The sequence below is a fragment of the Pelodiscus sinensis genome, chromosome 1 (assembly GCF_052426305.1).
Source record: "Pelodiscus sinensis isolate ZL-2025 chromosome 1, ASM5242630v1, whole genome shotgun sequence".
NCBI classification, from domain to species: domain Eukaryota; kingdom Metazoa; phylum Chordata; order Testudines; family Trionychidae; genus Pelodiscus; species Pelodiscus sinensis.
In genome coordinates, this window is record NC_143052.1 from 218,117,259 (window position 1) to 218,135,225 (window position 17,967).

The 17,967-nt window shown below is 43.5% G+C and overlaps 1 protein-coding gene across 5 annotated transcripts; it reads right to left on the reverse strand.

Moving 5' to 3' along the window:
• Positions 1-2,367: 2,367 nt before the first annotated feature.
• Positions 2,368-17,967, reverse strand: RAB9A (RAB9A, member RAS oncogene family). Of its 5 annotated transcripts, XM_089775151.1 has the most exons (3): positions 17,480-17,623; positions 4,021-4,282; positions 2,368-3,451 (listed from the first exon to the last, which is right to left on the reverse strand). In XM_089775151.1, exon 3 carries the CDS (start codon positions 3,415-3,417, stop codon positions 2,812-2,814), a length of 606 nt encoding a protein of 201 aa, XP_089631277.1. In that variant the 5' UTR covers positions 3,418-3,451; positions 4,021-4,282; positions 17,480-17,623; the 3' UTR covers positions 2,368-2,811. The 5 variants fall into 5 exon arrangements, with proteins under 5 accessions (XP_089631277.1, XP_089631272.1, XP_075770737.1 ...); XM_089775146.1 differs by lacking the exons at positions 4,021-4,282; positions 17,480-17,623 and adding an exon at positions 17,879-17,967; XM_075914622.2 differs by lacking the exon at positions 4,021-4,282 and having other exon boundaries at positions 17,480-17,632.

The following is a 17,967-nucleotide window of genomic DNA, read 5'->3' on the forward strand; positions in this document are numbered from 1 at the left end:
TTCTTTGAATAGTGGCAGTTATGGTGACATCTTGTGTGCCATTTCATGCTTCCACATGGGGCCTGAAGAGCAGAAAGCCTACCTCCATCCTCCACTTTTCTTACCGCCAGTGGCAGTGAAGTGAAAGCCAGAAGAGTCAGACCTGCGTGTGTTTGCTAATTTTTTTTTTTTTAAACAATGGTCTGTTTGAGGACTGTCATTAGAAATCTACACTTTCAGAAACTTAACAAGTTTAAAGAATCATTTTGTACCTCGATCACATTTCTTGCACCAAACACCATGTCTCATGGCAGACTATGCTGTCCGTCCTGCGATGGTCTTATCCTGCTTACAAATAGCTACAGTTGATGCCTGGAGGGAAGCTCCTTTTCAGATTGATAACTGGTCATTCATTCTCCTTTAGAATACAGAATTCTAGGGCCACATCTCAAATTGCATTATTTAGAACAGTCTGAGAATTGTTCTGATCCTGAGGAAGCAGTAATGCCAACCTAAAGTCTAAGTAGTAATTCTTTGCTAAAGCCTCTCAAGCAGACAATCCACACCATTCTGGCAACAGTAAAGGCATCAAAAGGGATAGAGAAAATGCCAATAGCACTAACCTGTTACTGATCCTGGTACTGACAGACCTGGAACTTGAGTCCCCAACTCTTATATTCAGAGCACTGAGGCTGAAGCAGAAGCACAGCTCCAAAAACCACTGAAGGACCTCTCACAAGGAAGGTCCAAAGTCAGTCTTCCATAAACAATATACAAGCCTTCTACTGCTACAAGGGCATACCTAGCCAGCAGTCAAGCTTACAAAAGGAAGGAATGGCCAGTGCCAGCAATGCCATCTGCCTTACAAGCAGCCATGCAGAGGACTGAACTTATCACTGTCCTGAGCTACATACGATGTTCCATGTGATACCTCATCCACAGCAAGATCACTGTCAGCAGGGGTCACGGGCCACCACCATTTGACAAAATACTCTTAAGTCACCTTTACTGAGTTTTTTGCCAGCATTGAGGAGGGACTCATTTCCCCTGCCATTGTGAGGGAATCCTTGTTCAAAGCTCTATCACAAGCAAAATGTAAGTCACAGCAGGCTAGCTAACCTCAACCCAGTCAGTGCCCATAGATGTGGTCTCTACCGTGGCCAGTATCACACCTTTATGTCAGTTTCTCTGACCTTTGTGTCAGAGGTGATGAGAGGACTGAAAGGTACATCCTGGGTCAGAGCCACCCAGGCCCCTGCTGTTAAAGGGAATCATCCCATTAATAAATGTATTAATGTAAATCTTAAAATTAGTGAGGTTGTTTTCCCCTGCTATTTCTGTTGAATAGCTGTACTGGAATTTCACACCTTTTCTAATGAGCAACCCTCTGACTTTTCAAGCCTACTGCCTGCAGTTTTAGTCAGAACTCCCATGCTAGAAGCAGGTGGCAGTCTCAGAACAGTGGCACCCATTGAAAGACTCATCTTTGCCAGTTGAGGCAGGAATAAGAGCCCCAGTACTGTCAGAAGACTGTTTCAGAACACTGCATGATTTTTTTTTTAACCTTAGGACATCCAACTTGAGAGAGCCAGGAAAAATCCAGTAAGTCACTCCAACTCTTTCACAGAGATGAATTTCCCAGTCTAGCAGAACCACTTACATGCTAACATGTTTCTTCTATATCACTGACCCAGAAAATTAAGACATATTTAATAGTAACTAAGTTAAAAGACAGTTTTTTTAAAAAGTGACATCTATAACAAGTGGGTACAATTTTTCAGGATAGATGATTTTGTAACTGCCAGCACTGGGAATTTATTCTGGGATTTTGCAATCAAACAGGATCGCCAGTAATAAAAGGTTGTTCCATGCCACAAGTTATATTCTCAAGAATGGACATGCCTGGGTTGTGGGATGTAACTGACTAAAATATAAGAAAAAAGTTGTATTATCCATATCAATATACCGGAGAGCATGATTCATTCGGCCTATAAGAAAAACAGGAGAAAAAACTTATTTAATGCTTATTTAAGCAGATGATGCCCTGCTTCTGCACAAGGAACAGATCAGTGAACTAATGGGATGCTTCAATTGCATAGAAGTCAATTTTTGGCCGCACGTTAAGTTCCTAAGCTGAGATGTCTCTTCTTAGTGCTGTGGAGCACAAACAGCTTTAAGTAACCTGTTGCTGAATATCATCAAGATTTTAGAAGACCAGGTGAAGGGAAAAAACACAGAGACATTAAGTATGCAGGAAGTTTATTTCCTACCTTAAAATCTACAGTAGTTCTAGTGACAAGAGACTTACTAGCAGAAAATCTAGATATTTATATTAACTTAGAATTTTAAGATCACATTAGAGATTAAGTACCACTCAGAACCAAAGGAATGTAATGAGACTGAAGTTCTTTTAATATTTAGCATGTTATGAAATGGGTTTTAGTGAAACAAAAATGGAATGCTAATTTCATAAAAATATACACATACATATAAAAGTTGTTCCTTGCATCTGAATTACAGAAAAAAACCCAAAAGTAGTGCTTCTAGAACTTTCAAGTTTCTCTGATTTACATTTAAAGTGTTTATCGTTGGATTTGTTAACATTACAAATTATGTATTTATATTGAACATGTTTAGCTGACACCTTTCTAAAGAGAAGATGCCACTAATTCAAGTCACTCACTGAATGGAAGCGCCCCTTTGCCCCCCCAGTAAAGCAGCAGAATATTACATTTTAACATTAGAGTGGAACCAACTTATATTTGAGCTATTACTCCTTTTCTTATTTTTAGAATAAGTTTGTCAGAACTTTAGTAGCAAAAATACTCTAAGTCAACAGCAAGATGAACTGGGTTTGGGCTTCCGGTGAAGATGTACTGCATCTGTCTGAATTAAGTGATCTGATCTATCTTCAGTAGCAAGAACTCGTCGAACAGCTTCCTCAAAGGCTGCTGCAACATTAGTGGCATCTTTTGCACTAGTTTCAAAATAGGGATGGTTGCCGTTGTTCCTGCACCAGGTCTGGGCTTCTTCTGTAGACACTTGCCTTTCATTTATGTCAACTTTGTTACCCAATATCACAAAAGGAAAACTTTCAGGCTCTTTGACATCTGCATAGTAAATGAATTCTTTTTTCCAGTTACCCAAGTTTTGGAAGCTTTGAGAGTCATCTACACTGAATGTTAGAAGGCAACAGTCAGAACCTCTATAGAAAGGAGTCCGTAAGCTCCTAAACCGTTCTTGACCTGCAGTGTCCCATATCTGCATTGTGACAAAGTGTCCATCCACTTCCAAATCTTTATTTAAGAACTCCACGCCTATCGTGTGGAACAACTGCGTATCAAACTTGTTAGTGACATATCTGTTCATAAGTGAACTTTTCCCGACTCCACCATCACCTAGGAGTATTACTTTAAGGAGCGATGATTTTGTTGCCATTGTTATGAAAATAGATCCTCCTATTTTCTGAATCCTGTAACATAAGAGAGATCTTGTTTAGAACAAACATTTTTTCCTTATGATCCAGACAACTTATTTTGTTAAATATTGAATTTCTTACACGCTCATGCATTTCTGATAAATAAAATAATAGTTACTAAGGATTTCAGTTGCTCACTAAATCCTACATGCTAAACTAAAGGAATTTACTAAATAGATTTATAATTTTAAAAAATGAGTACAAGTAGCATACTTCCCACTGGATCTCAAACAGGGATGTTGACACGTGAGGCAATATCTTTTAATATCCTGATCAAACTTAATTAAATAAAGTTAATTAATTAACTTCATTTAATCTTACTAAGTTAAAATATTTTAGCAGCTCATATTGGCAATGAAAGTGTTATGTGTTATTGTGGGACTGTATATAACTTGCCTAGGAGACATGACTAATATAAACCTTGGGAAGTGTTATGAATTTCAAAGGACTCTTGAACAATGAGCTAAGATTAAACTGTCGGGGAGCTTCCTTGGAAAAATATCTATGAGGAGGACTTGATCTTTAGGTTTACCCTGAGGAGGAGCTCTTTCTCTGCAAACTACCTATTTCCAGGATCAAAAGGCTCAAACAGCACAGAAAGGTGATTCAAGGTGTTCTTGTACTGAGCAAAAGAAGTTATGAACTTGAAAATATGTGGGGCTTGACGTGCTGTTCACTTGCCCAAGCTCTTCTTGGAGCCAGGGTGATCTCCAGTAAGCTCATTTGCACATGTTCAGGTTCTTTTATTGTTTTCTCTGTAGTACTTGTACTTTCAGAATAAATGGGCATGGGCTTGCCACAGATTACTGTAACAGTCTGCCATCTCTGAAAAGAAAAAAAGGCAGGCTTACTTACACATTCTGACTTTGAGGAATGTACAAGTTTAGACAGAAGATGTGCAGTCTGGAAATTCTCAGGGAAGGTGATGGCTAAAGCCAGAAGTCTAAGTAAGGGTGATTGCCCTCTCTGGACCATGGGGAGAGAATATAGGTGCCATTGCTCTGAACTTTGACAAGGTTATCGAGTGTTCTTCAACCTATAATCAACCTATAATCTGTGTGGTTGTATGAATTAGCACACTGATTAGTCACTTCTAGACACAAGAGTTCAAACTAGGGATGTAAGCGAGTAGTCGACTACTCCCGTTCTCCCCCACTCTTGCTGCCTTTGTATCAGAGGCAGCGGGGCGGGGGTGGGGCGAAGAACAGGAGCCAGTGCTAGGAGGAGCTGGCTTAAAAGGCAAATGGGTGGGGGAGGTAAGGGAGGCTGCTCTGTGTCCCACACAACTGCCCCTTTCCATGGGGGATCCCAGCTCTTGGCTGGGCCCCCCTGTGAGCTGGGACTGAGCAAGCCTGGCTGAGTCCCATCTCGCATCAGGTCCAGCAGCTACCCCCACCACAGCTCTGCATTTTAAACATAGTAAGAGCTGCTCTACTACATTTAAACTGCAGAGCCACAGCAGGGGTAGCACCTGGACCCGGCGCAAGCAGGAACTGAGCACCTTCCCTTAACTAATCATGCACAATTAGCCTCCTCTTCACATCCTTCATTCAAACCCACCTTGTTTCACTCAGTGGATATGTTTGAATGTGTTTTCCCAGGAATTAGTGGAAATCAGGGATGTGAAATCCGGTTAAATGTTGGTCAACCAAATGTTTAATCAATTAACCAACTAAGCGGAGATCTCACCACTCCAGCCCCCACACTGGAGCTGAGGGCTGGCTCTGCCAACTCCCAGCTCCAGCTGTGCAGGGTGGCCAGCTAGGACTGAAGCAACCCTCCACCCACAACAGGCTGCAGGTGGGGAGCTGCTCCTGGGGAATAGGTAACTGTTACCTGGTAAACATCACACAGTAAGGGTGCTATCAGTTACTCTTTCACATCTCGAGTGGAAACCTGTCCACTTTACAAAATCATGACAGTTAGTTTGTAAGACAGGTGTCAACTTGGTCTAACAAAGACCATAATATGCAATAATTCATACTTTACATTCATTAAAAAACCTGGGGGGGGGGGGGGGGGCCAATAGAGATAAAGCCAGGCATTTGGAAAGTTTCTGCCTTCATCATCATCTAGCCACTTTTAATTCCTCATTCCACCAAAATTCATTTATCTTATATTAATTTGCCAAGCCCATATAGCCATATTGGTCTCTGGATATTAGAGTGACAAAATAGGTTATTCGTCTTTGGGCCACACTATTTAAAGTTAGGCAATGGTGAAGTGGTACCCTCCTGGACATATGTACAAGGCTGGAATACATTTTTAAAATGTCATTAAAAAAATAGTAGTAAAGTGGACAATTTTTTTCACAGAGTTTTAAATCTTGGTAAATATGATCTTGCAAAGATGTTAAGCAATACATAACTACACACAAAGCCTAATGAAGTTTATAAAACTACTCATATGTGACTTCATGCTAAGTCTTTGTAGGATTATAGCTATATTTTCTAGTTATAAGCCAATTTAGCTATAGCTTGTGCCAGGATTCAGTATCTCCCACTTTTTTAAAAATTACAAGTTACATTATCAATAGAGCCCTGCAAATCTGCAGATGCAGATATCTGCAGCTCATTTTTGTGGATACAGATGATCAGTTAATTAGACTTTACAGTAACAGCACATTCAACAAATGCATCAGTGAAAAATCTGTTTTCAAGTCACTTAATTAGTGCCTATATTTATTGTAACTGTGTTTGAAAGAGGAAATCAAACACTCCCTAAGAATTGTTTTTAAGCACAGCAGCAAAAATTCATGATTTTTTTAAAGTCATGTCTTCCCATTTTATAGTTTTGAATTGCTAAAGTGGATGATTTGTATTTCTTCTTTAGTTTCCCAGATTTTACATAGATATTTTTCTCTAGCTTAGAATCATAGAACCATAGAGCTGGAAGAGACCTCAGGAGGTCATCAAGTCCAGCCCTCTGCTCTAGGCAGGACCAATCCCAACTAAATCAACCTAGCCAGGGCTTTGTCAAGCCGAGACTTAAACACCTCTAGGGATGGAGACTCCACTACTTCCTTAGGTAACCCATTCCAGTGCTTCACTACCCTCCTAGTGAAATAGTTTTTCCTAATATCCAACCTGGACCTCTCCCACCACAACTTGAGACCATTGCTCCACCCAGCAGCACCCTCTCCCCAGCCCCAGCACCCACTAGCACTCTGTCCCCTACCCCCACCAGCACATTTGGGACCACATTAGTGAGGCTTGGGGGTTTTTGGAGGAGTTTTTTTTTTTTTTTTTTTTTTTTGCATCTCACTTGTGTGTCCCCAACTGACTTTTCTGTGGGTCAGTGACCTTTGACTCAAAACAGGTTCCTCACCCCTCTCACATATAAAGACAATGCTAAAACCTTTTGAGTTTGACATAATATTTTATTTAAAAATGAAGCCAGGCCAACAAGCCCCCAATTGGGACCAAACCCCCATTTCACTGCAACATCATAACACTCCTGCACCACCTGACCCCAAATCTGAGTCTATCATACACTGGAACCCCCATCCTGAGCCTCTTACATCCCCACACTCCTGCATCCCCACATCCTCAGTCTTCTGCCACAACATTCCTCCACCATCCACACATCACAAATCTGTGTCCTGAGCCCATCATATTCACAAACTTCTTGCCCTGAGTCCCTCACATATCCAGCCCAAACTCCTGCACCCTCATATCCACAAGCCCTGGCTTGCTCAGCACCCCAACCTTCCACCTGAACCCAACACTCCCCAGCCTAGAGCCCCCTCCCTGAGTCAACAGCCCTTTCTCCTGCATCCAAATTCCCTCCCAGAGCTTGTACTTCTCACCCCTTCCCACACCCAAAACCCTCATTCCCACCCCACACCTCACTCTCACTAGGTTGAGACAAGTATAAGGGCTGGTCAGTTTCAGCAACGGCTGACTTGGGGACGCCTGGGGCAGAGCTCCTGGAACAGAGCGGATGAGGCCTCACAGAAAGGAGATACGGGAGGGTGTCTTGGGGAAGGAATGTGAATTTCATGAATTGGTGGGTTCCTCTCTCCTCTTCCGCCCCACCCCACCCCCTTTTCTTTTTGCTTGACAAACCTAGGGGTTCCTTGAAATTTTGAAAAGCTGAAAAGGGTTCCTCAGCCAAATAAAATTGGAAAACACTGTTTAAGGAATTCTATTTATCTAACCATACATATATACTCCTTTTTTATAATTTTGTAAATATATAAAATACAAGATTAATTGTTATTCCCTTCTCAAAAAAGCAGCCCCCAAACAAGAAAACCTACCATGAAAAGCAACCCAGAAGCACCCCAGCTGCTCTGCCCCAGGCGTCCCCAAGTCAGCAGTTGCTGAAACTGACCAGCGCTGACTACAGGAAGCCCGAGGCAGAGTTGCTCTGCCCCAGGCTTCCTGGAATCAGCCGCTGATCAGTTTCAGCTGCAGCTGACTTGGGGACGCCTGGGGTTCTTAAGTTGAATCTGTATGGAAGTTGGAACTGGCGTCCAGATTCAGCCTGTTGAAACTGATCAGCGGCTGATTCCAGGAAGCCCGGGGCAGAGCAACTCTGCCTTGGGCTTCCTGTAGTCAGCCGCTGGTCAGTTTCAGCAGCGGCTGAATTTGGACACCAGTTCCGACTTACATACAGATTCAACTTAAGAACAAACCTACAGTCCCTATCTTGTACGTAACCAGGGGACTTCCTGTAGTTGCATATATATGAAGCCTAATCCACACTGCAAGTAAAAGTTTCGGTGTGACCAGTTAATGACCTCTCTCTACTCTTAATACAAAGAATTGTTGCCCACTTTTCATCATATAATGACTGACAAGTATGCATTTTTGTACACCTTAATACTTCACCAAATCTTGTTTGGGGACTACACACATGGCTAAAATACAGAAAAAAAATTTGGTTTCCACACATACTATGCTGCCTAATCATGCTCCTATCAGTAGCATTGTAACTAAAAAGGAGAGTAGCTAGCCCATACCACCGTTGCAGAGGACAGAATATGGAGAGGGTATGCATGTACAGTGGTAGAATCAGCACATGAAACAATGCACTATGAGATATCCAGCCACACAGAAGGGAGAAGAGAGAAAAAGCAAACTGACTAAACAAGCTATCCTAGTCACAAGGCCAGAAAATAAGGCTGTAGAAAGCAAGCCCCAATTTTAATGAGAGAAGCAGGAAACAATTTAAATAGATTTAAATCTTTTTTCCAATTGTACTTTTAAGGGTTCTTTCCAAACGAGAAGTTGATTCTCACTGGTTATAACCACTGCAACATGTTGATTTGCAACTAAACATAACCTTATACTAAAACAGATACTTTTTGATAACCAGGACTATTGTTTGAGATATTTAAAAGTGAGCCTCATATCTGTGGCCTCATATTTAATTATTTTAATAAATTATAGTAAGTTTAGGCCTTGCACATCTTGTCATTTTAAATAGATTTATTTTTAAAATATTTAAATCATTTTTTTCATTTTATAAATTTTTTACTTCATCAATTTTTATCATGCAGGAAAATAACTGTGCACCTTGCTGAGCCTTCATTGGAGCAAAACTCTATTAGCTGACAGTTACTAACAGCAACAACCATGTGGCATGTAAATACAACTGTGTTTATAGTCAACTATACCATTAACTGATTCCAATTTCAGATAAAAGTTGTCATTTGAGTAGAGCCAAAGAAACTACCAAGTCTTCACAGAGGGCTGGATCAATTTAAGCTTATACTTAAAAAGGGTAGTAAGACGTGGGATTCCAGGGGAGAAAAAAACCCCACACAATTGTGACCCTCAATGTATATATTTATTTGCCATAAACTAGTTCAGGGCCTAAAACTAGGGTGAGAAAGATGGAATCCAAAGTGTGATCCTCCAGTTACATTTTTATAATTTTCAAAATACAAGAATAGACAAAGGCTACGTCTACACTGGCCCCTTTTCCGGAAGGGGCATGTAAATTTCATGAGTCATAGTAGGGAAATGTGCGGGGGATTTAAATATCCCCCGCGGCATTTAAATAAAAATGTCCGCCGCTTTTTTCCGGCTTTTAAAAAAGCCGGAAAAGAGCGTCTACACTGGCCCCGATCCTCTGGAAAAAGCGCCCTTTTCCGGAGGATCTTATTCCTAATTCAAAGTAGGAATAAGATCCTCCGGAAAAGGGCGCTTTTTCCGGAGGATCGGGGCCAGTGTAGACGCTCTTTTCCGGCTTTTTTAAAAGCCGGAAAAAAGCGGCGGACATTTTTTTTTAAATGCCGCAGGGGATATTTAAATCCCCCGCGCATTTCCCTACTACGACTCATGAAATTTACATGCCCCTTCCGGAAAAGGGGCCAGTGTAGACGAGCCCAAAGAGTATAACAAGAGCCGTGTCAGATAAAAGAGTTTCAATGGAAGGTGTTGATGCATAGAAAAACATTTCAGATCCAATAAGTTTTCTTGGAATTGCAGGCAGGATTTTGATATAGGATTTTGATACTCCCAGCTGGCTCCATAAAGCTAATATACTGGACCTGGTGCAATTTAAAAAATTAAAGATAGATTTTAATAATACTGGTGAAAAAAGCATCAATCCAATTCTAAATGTACTCAGTCCACAAGTCCCTCTATTTTTCAAGTGACTTTGGCAGGTAAATGTGAATGCTTTTTTGAAGTGCCTTACAATGAAGTAGTATTACAGTAAGTTTTTTAGCGGTCATGATCTTCCTGTACAAATAGGCAATGAAAAACAGTAGTTTTGAAAGAATACAGAGCAATAAGATTTAAATTTCTGATGAAATGAAACCTTTGCCTGCCCTTTTTCAACAAGTCAGCTAAGTGAAAACACGAACAGGAAAAAGTTAAAGCCACAAGTTCCCTTTAAGATATATGGATATTATAGAAAAATAAAGATGGTGTTGAAGAGTTAAAAGGCTTGGGGGCCTAAAATTGCTTTTGAGAGAAGTATTTATTTTGCTTTTCATTTATAACAAAACATGTTCCAACTACAGGTAATGATTTTGTTTCCAGGTTAATTGAATAGTCAAGTAACCTCATTAATTCTTATTGGTTAGATGACTATTCTATAGACCCTGGGGGACAGGGCCAGCAGTCAGTGTGCTCTAGTCTCACTCCTGAGGAGCCCCCTACCACTCCGCACTGCTGCCTCTGTATCAGACGCAGTAGCGCAGAGTGTTAGGCAGGAGCTGGTCCACGAGAGGAGCCATTTTAAAAACCAGCTCCCCTCACAGACCAGCTGCTTGTTGCCCTAGCACAGGGTGGCAGCAGCCCCTAAGAAGGGGGAGGGAGTCTGAGCTCCTGGACTCGGTGTGACCTGGAACTGAGCCCCGCTGCCCGCCTGGCTCCTAATACACTAAAATGCAGAGCCACAGCAGGGATAGGCCCCAAACCCAGCATAAGCCAGGACTGAGCTGGGCTCCTGGCCAGCCTGCTAAAGAATGTATGGATGGGAAGCGGGGGGTGGTGGAGATGATGCATGTAGTCTATAGCATTAATCTATAAGCTTTTGCATATTGGTTAACCAACTAAACTATTACATCCCTACTATCAAATACAAGATTTAAGACTGCATCAGGTGACTGTCTTTACCAAGCTCCAATAAACATTTAAGAAACAAATACAGCTTATTTTCAAAATTATTAAATTTTTTCAAATGGCAAACATTCAAAGAAGGTTCTTCCTGAAGTATTCATGTTTTCTTGCCAAATCTTACTTAAATGGAACCTCATAACTACCTAAATTTTGAATATATCTGTACATGTCATTACAATATTAGTTCTGAAACATGTTATTCCTGATCTTCAGTTACTGACAATCTTCAGTCAAGGTATTGTGTAAAGCTTCACACATTGTAGGACTGTCAATAGTTTAGAGATACTGACAACTTAAAATAATTTTGTCTAAAAAAATACCTACTACTGTTATACTACATAAAATTTAGACTGGGGAGACCGAAGGGAAATGCCTTTGACAACATGAAAACAGACTAGAGAAAGTGTTAAATCAAGGTATATTTCCTGTGTTTGGGGTTGAGTGTGACATTCAGACAGCAACAGAAGAGAGAGAAGACTTTAAAAAAAATACTTAAGTAGCTCTGAAACCACAAAAATTGCCTAAGACTGACCTCCCTACACTCCCCAGGAGCAGTATGCATCAGGAACTCCTTTCAAGTTTGTTTTACTTTTGTGTAAGCTCAAAAGCTTGTGTCTCCCTTCAACAGAAGTCGGTACAATAAAAGATTTTAGTTTACCCACCTTATCTCTCTCTATATATATATTCAGAGACCAATGATCCTTTTGCACTAAACACTTACATTTAGTTTTATTTGCATAGCTTTTGAAGTATTACTGCACTTCTATGTCCTTAATGTAACAAATCTGGGGTAAATCATTCCTTCGCCTCCCCTCCATTACCTTACTGAGCTCTGTCCAAGTTTTAGGCTTTTAGACCTAATTGACTTCCACTTCAGCCAATTACGTGCTTATAATTTTAAGCCAAGTAAGTACTACACTCTCTAAGTAGCTTATCTAAAAGTCAGATTGTATTTCAAAGCAAAATATTGCAAGGACCTCAATAAAAGGCAACACCTAGAAAAATATGCAAGTAAAAATTAAAATGCTAACTATTTAACACATTACATGCATTTAATGTGGTTTAGCTATGAGCCATTTCCCGTTAGGACCTCACAATTTTCAAGTACGTTTTGAGGAAACTGAAGCACAGAAAGATTCAGCAACTTGAGATTCAAGGAAGTCCATGTCACAGGTGCCAACAAAAACTAGCTATTTTCACACTTAGGCTACATCTAGAATATTTGTAAAACTTTTGTCAGTCAAAGGTGTGAATCCTGCCCTCGCTTAAAGTTTCACAAACAGAAGTGACTGTCCACATCTGCACTACCACTTCTGTTGGAGGTGATTTAATTATTCCAGCAGGAGAGCTCCCCCTCACCAGCATAGAGCTGCTACACAAGATGCTGCATTAGTAACTATCTGTGCCTCTGTAAGGTCTGTAGTGTAGACATAGCCTTGATGGAGTGTCAACCTCATGATGGCCCTTTTCCACAATAAATTATCCTTGCTGAACAACTGCAGGATGGCATAATATAATAAATTCTTCTCTGGTTTATCTTGGAGTTGTGGCACATCAAATCCTTTCTGGAATTTAGCAGTTTTCTCTGCATGCCACAAGTCTGAAGACTCTCCAATCACTAGGTTCTTTGGACTCCAACATCTGGTATTTTCCACATAAATACACACATTTCCCATAAGGAGGATTCCTTACATGCAGTTAACAAGTAAGTTCTGCAAACAGATTAGGGTCAAGTCGTAATTTTGTTTACACTTACAATTTAGGTCAACATAGCTATGTTGGTCAGAAGTATGAAAAATCCAAGTCTGAAAGAATATGGCTATGCCCTCCTAACACTCAGTGTAGATGCAGCTATGTTGACAAAAGAATGTTTCCTTTAAACCTACTTCCTATCAGTCAGGGAGATGGTGTTCCTATAAAAAAATTCCTTCTGTTTGCGTGAGCTGTGTCTACACTACAGGGTTATGGCAGCATAGCTGCAGTGCCAAAGTTATACCTGTGCGTAGTTATACCCTATTGTGTAGACATACCCTCAGAGGTTAGTTATAAAAGAAAGAATTTCTAAACATTGCCCATATGAATGCTGCAAAAAGCTGACACAAACCTTATCCCTTAGTGTTCCCAGTCGCCTATGTCCACTTCTGTCTTTTTAAAGGTGCAGTTTTAGGGTTAATCTACAAAGTTGCACATGTTTAACTAATTGCACATGTTTAACAATTTAGTTGAAGTTGTGCAGAAGACTTTAGGACATTTAGAGCTTGTCTACTCTTGAAAATTATTTAAATCCACACGCTACTTCAATTTTAATTAATTATTCTAGAATGAATCTTTGTGTGGGCACACATTCCAGATTAAGAGCGTCCACACAGAATTGTTCAGAATTAGGGATGTAAAAGAGTAGTTGAGTCAACTACTTGCATTCCCCCCGGTCCCTTGTTGCCTCATTATCAGAGGCGGGGAGGGGAACAGGAGTTGATGCTAGGGGGAGCTGGCTTAAAAGCCGGTTCCCCCAAAACCATCTCTGTGGTGTTGCAGGGAGTGGGTGCACTGCAGCTCTACCTTTTAAATGTAGTAAGACCCAGGAGGCTCTTACTACATTTAAAAAAGCAGAGCCGCAGTGATCTGTAAACAGTGCAAGCCAGGACTGAAGGGCTATGTCTACACTGGCAGGTGGTTGTGCCAGAAATTTGCAAATCAGACTAGGCGTGGAATATCGTCAAGCCTCATTTGCATATCTAATGAGCCGCCATTTTTGCAGAAGAGGCTCTTGCGCCAGAAGGAGCGTCTACACTGCTCCTTCTTGCGCATGAAAAACCCTCTTGCGCAATGCCCTTATTATATATATAGTATCCCAATGTCTGTGACTCTGTAATGCTGTAGCATTACTGAGTCACCTCTGGGGGGCACTGTTGCCTCGCACCGTGGCACTCAGCTGAGTTCTGCACCGCTCAGCTGGGCCGCCACAGGGAAGCAAGCAGCGCAAGCGGCCATTTGGGCCGCTTGCTCCCCCGCGGCGGCCCGGCTGAGCAGCACAGAGCTCAGCCGAGCGCCACAGCAGGAGGGGAAGGGAGCGGGGCGGTGAGGTACACGGCCAGGGGGCGGGGCCCAGCCGTGTACATCACCACACCACACCCCTTTGCCTCCCATCGTCGTGCTTAGCTGAGTTCTGCGCCACTCCGCCGGGGAGGAGAAAGCGGCGCAAGCGGCTGTTTAGGCTCCGCACTTCCCGTACTGCATGAGGATCATGGAGCCCAAACAGCCACCTGCACTGCTTGCCCCCGCACGAGGAGCCCAAACAGCCATTTGGGCTCCGCGGTGCCCCGAATGAGAGGCAGGAGGGGGAAGAGAAGAGAAAGGGAGAGAGAGGCAGGAGGGGGAGAAGAGAAAGAGAGACGGAGAGACAGGCAGGAGGTGGAGGAGAGCGCTGGGGGGGGGTGGCAGGAGGAGGAGGAGAGAGAAAGACGGACATGGAGGAGAGTCCTGAAAAATCCCGTTGTATGAAGGGTTATTGGCGAGTTCCTGAAAATAATCAGTGTAGCAGCATTGCGCAAGAGGGTTTTTCTTGCGCAAGAAGGGGCAGTATAGATGCTCCTTCTGGCACAAGAGCCTCTTCCGCAAAAATGGCGGCTCATTAGGTATTCAAATGAGGCTCGGTGATATTCCATGCTTAGCCTCATTTGCATATTTCTGGCACACCAACCCACCAGTGTAGACATAGCCCAGCTGTTCCTCCTTGCGCCGGGTCCCAGAATTACTCCCACTACAACTCTACACTCTAAATGAAGTAGGAGTTGGCCTGCCTACACATCCGGTTCCTACTACATTTACACTGCCACGCCACAGCAGCCTCTTATCAACTAATCGTATACGCAATACAAATTGTATCAACTACATGATTAGTCATTTACTCGATACTTAACATCCTTATTCAGAGTAACTATTCCCAAATACCTCCATGTGTACGCAAGACCTTATTTCAGTTTGAGCCAGGTTTATTTCAGTCTCAATCAATTAGAAACAGGTTTTTAAGGTAACAAATAACCTCCACACAGGTTTTTAAATAACTTGGTTTAACTGTACCATTACAAGACAGTGTTTAGACAATGGTATAGGTCCTTTGTCTCAAATTTAATCTAGCTGCACCCTTGGATGCAATTCAGTGGTGAGGCTGCCCTTCTGCATTGTTTCTCTATCACTTTGCTGTACTTATAGTTTACATCCTCTGCTGGATAGCTTATCGTCACATGCATGACAGACTACCCGATCTGTATCTCAAGGCAGCTCTACTGTGGATTTTTTTCTGTTTTGTTCCCTGCTCTCAGATGATTATGACCCACCTACCCACTAGAGATGTCAGCAGATACCTGGTTGCACAATTAACTAATAAGCCTGGCCTTATCAGTTAATCTTAACAGTTATACGTATTCTTCCTTTCCCCCCTCCTTGCTGCCTCTGTATTAGAGGCTGCAAAGGGGGGAAGGAGGCAGGAGCCAGCTCCCCACGGATGCCAGCTCCCACCTCCCACAGGTAGGGAAGCAGGCAGAGCTGATACATGCAGCTGGCTTTCCGCATGTGCTGGCTGTCCCCAAAGGTGGGAGGCAGGTTGAGCCGCCTACCCCAACACTGCTGCCTCTGTATCCCCTACTCACAACTTCCAACTCCTCCCGAGTGTAAACAGTTACACTTTTACAACACACACACATTTGGTAATATCCCTGGTATGTCTTGTCAGCCCTGGTCTTCCCAACTGATGTGTAGAATGTTGTCATGATCAGTGGAAACCCAGTGCACAGACACGTCTGGTGATCCCATAAATGCTGCTTATTGCTACTAGAGAGAGACAGGAGGTTCAGTATACCAGTTTGCATTGAAGTTCAGTCTGCTCTACAGTTTCATTAAACATTATAGTAAGCGACCATTGCCTTGTTAGTGGAGAAGCCATTTACTCACCTAGGATAAGGATTGGTCAACAGGTCATAGTGGGAGGAGCAAGCAAGCAGCTATCTAGCTCAGTCATCTTCAAATTGTAGATCTCAAATCTAAAGCGGGTCATGAGTTATCTTAATGGGATTTCCTAGGTCGGCAATAGACTCGCTGGAATTTGGAGCTGATGCCTGAGAAAATTAGCTTTGTGGGGTCATGGCAATTGTCCTGCTTCCCACCTCTTAATGTTAACCCTGATTCTAGAACACTGTGTATAAAGAAGTGTAGTAATTTTGTTATATTGAGTCCCAGTGCAACAAAATTTGAGAAATGGTGATCTAGCTGATAGTAGGGATGTAAAGATCATTCAGAATACTTTACTGGTTAACCATTTACATCCTTAGTCCTATAGGAAAGAGTAGGGGGCGTAGTACCAGTCAGAATGAAAGTTATTTGCTGAACCAAACACACTAGCCACTTTTCAAACTTATCACAAGACCTATTAGATATTTTTTTCCTTTATAAAAGAAGTGTATTTTTAAAAGCAAATAGAACTCCATGAGAACTGGGATGGGTGAAGACTAAATTCTCTGTGACTCCAACAATTCTCTGTGATCTGCATGATTAAATGCAGATCTAGTTTACCTATTCTATTGTTAGATGCTACTATGATGGGTGATATATATGAATCCTGTGAACACTCCAGTTCTTGCCTTTACACCTGCTTAGCTATTTCTGAAGCAGCAATAGTATTAAAATTACATGATTTGAATATGAAACTAAAGAAGATGCTGGCAGTTTTGACACAGGACTTTGAACAGCACTGAAATTATGATGGGGTTTAACTACACAGAGTCAGACAAATGACAATACATTCTCTTACGTTTGGAAAGAATTTTTTTTAATTAACCAAAAAATGTTTGTCCCAGTCTAATGTGGGAACTTCCCTCTCTCCTGTCGCATAGAAGCTACAGGCGTTTTCCCTTCTCTGTAGTTACCTCCTTGCTTGTTAGAACTGTTATCAGAGTTACTCGGAGGAAAGCAGATTTGGAAATCACCCTATTGAGGCGCCAAAGCCTGCCTGCCTTCCTTCTCAGCCGGGCCGCGGGAACATCCCGTGGCCAGGGGCTGCTAGTCACGGAAACATACACACCGCCCTCCCCCGCAGAGGCGGGGCGAGCCCGTGACAGGCGGGTGACTTGCCTCGGTGCTGACACGGCGCCTGCAGGGCAAGGGATCGCTCCCGCAGTCACGCGATCGCTAATCACGCCGCAGCCCATGAGCGCGCACCACAAGTTTGAGCAGCAGCAGCTCGGCCCCCATCTTGAATGGATCGTTTCCACGCAGCGACACCCCCCCCCCCCCCCGGGCCCGGACCCCGCAACTGCCCCCCCCCCCGGCTCCCAGCAACTGGCGCAGGCATCCCCGGGCCAGGGCGGACCCCGCTGCGGGGCAGTGGCGGGGGGAGGGGCTGCCCGCACCCGCCGAGCCGCCGCGACCGGTGTCCGCGCGCTGTTACCTGCCGGGGAGACGCCGCCACGGGTGTCGGAGCCAGGGCTGCGCAGCTCCCGTCCCGCCGCTGCAGCCAGCAGCTAGACAGGGGAGGGGAGGGGGAGGAACAACATGGCGGCGGGGGAGGCCCCCTCCAGGTCATGTGACCTGGGCCGAGCGCAAGCCCCGCCCGCCCGAGGCCGCTGCGGGGGGGGGAAGGGAGCGGCCGCCCCCTCACCCGACAGCCGCTCGGTGCGGGCCCCCGCCCCGCCTCCCCTCACACCGCCCCCCACCGGGCCGACTCAGGCTGGGCCAGTGCCCGGAGGAGCCGCCCGGCAGGGAGCCCGCCCGCCCACAGGGGTCCTGGGAGACATCAGGCCTCTCGCTCTAGTCGCGCCACTTGCTTCGTCCTCTGTGCAGCTTTGACCTCTTGGCCTTGTGAGACGGACGCGCAGGCACTTGGATGCTGCTTTTTGCCGTTGGGCTGCCACTCTGCCCATCGCCTCCGCGCTTTTT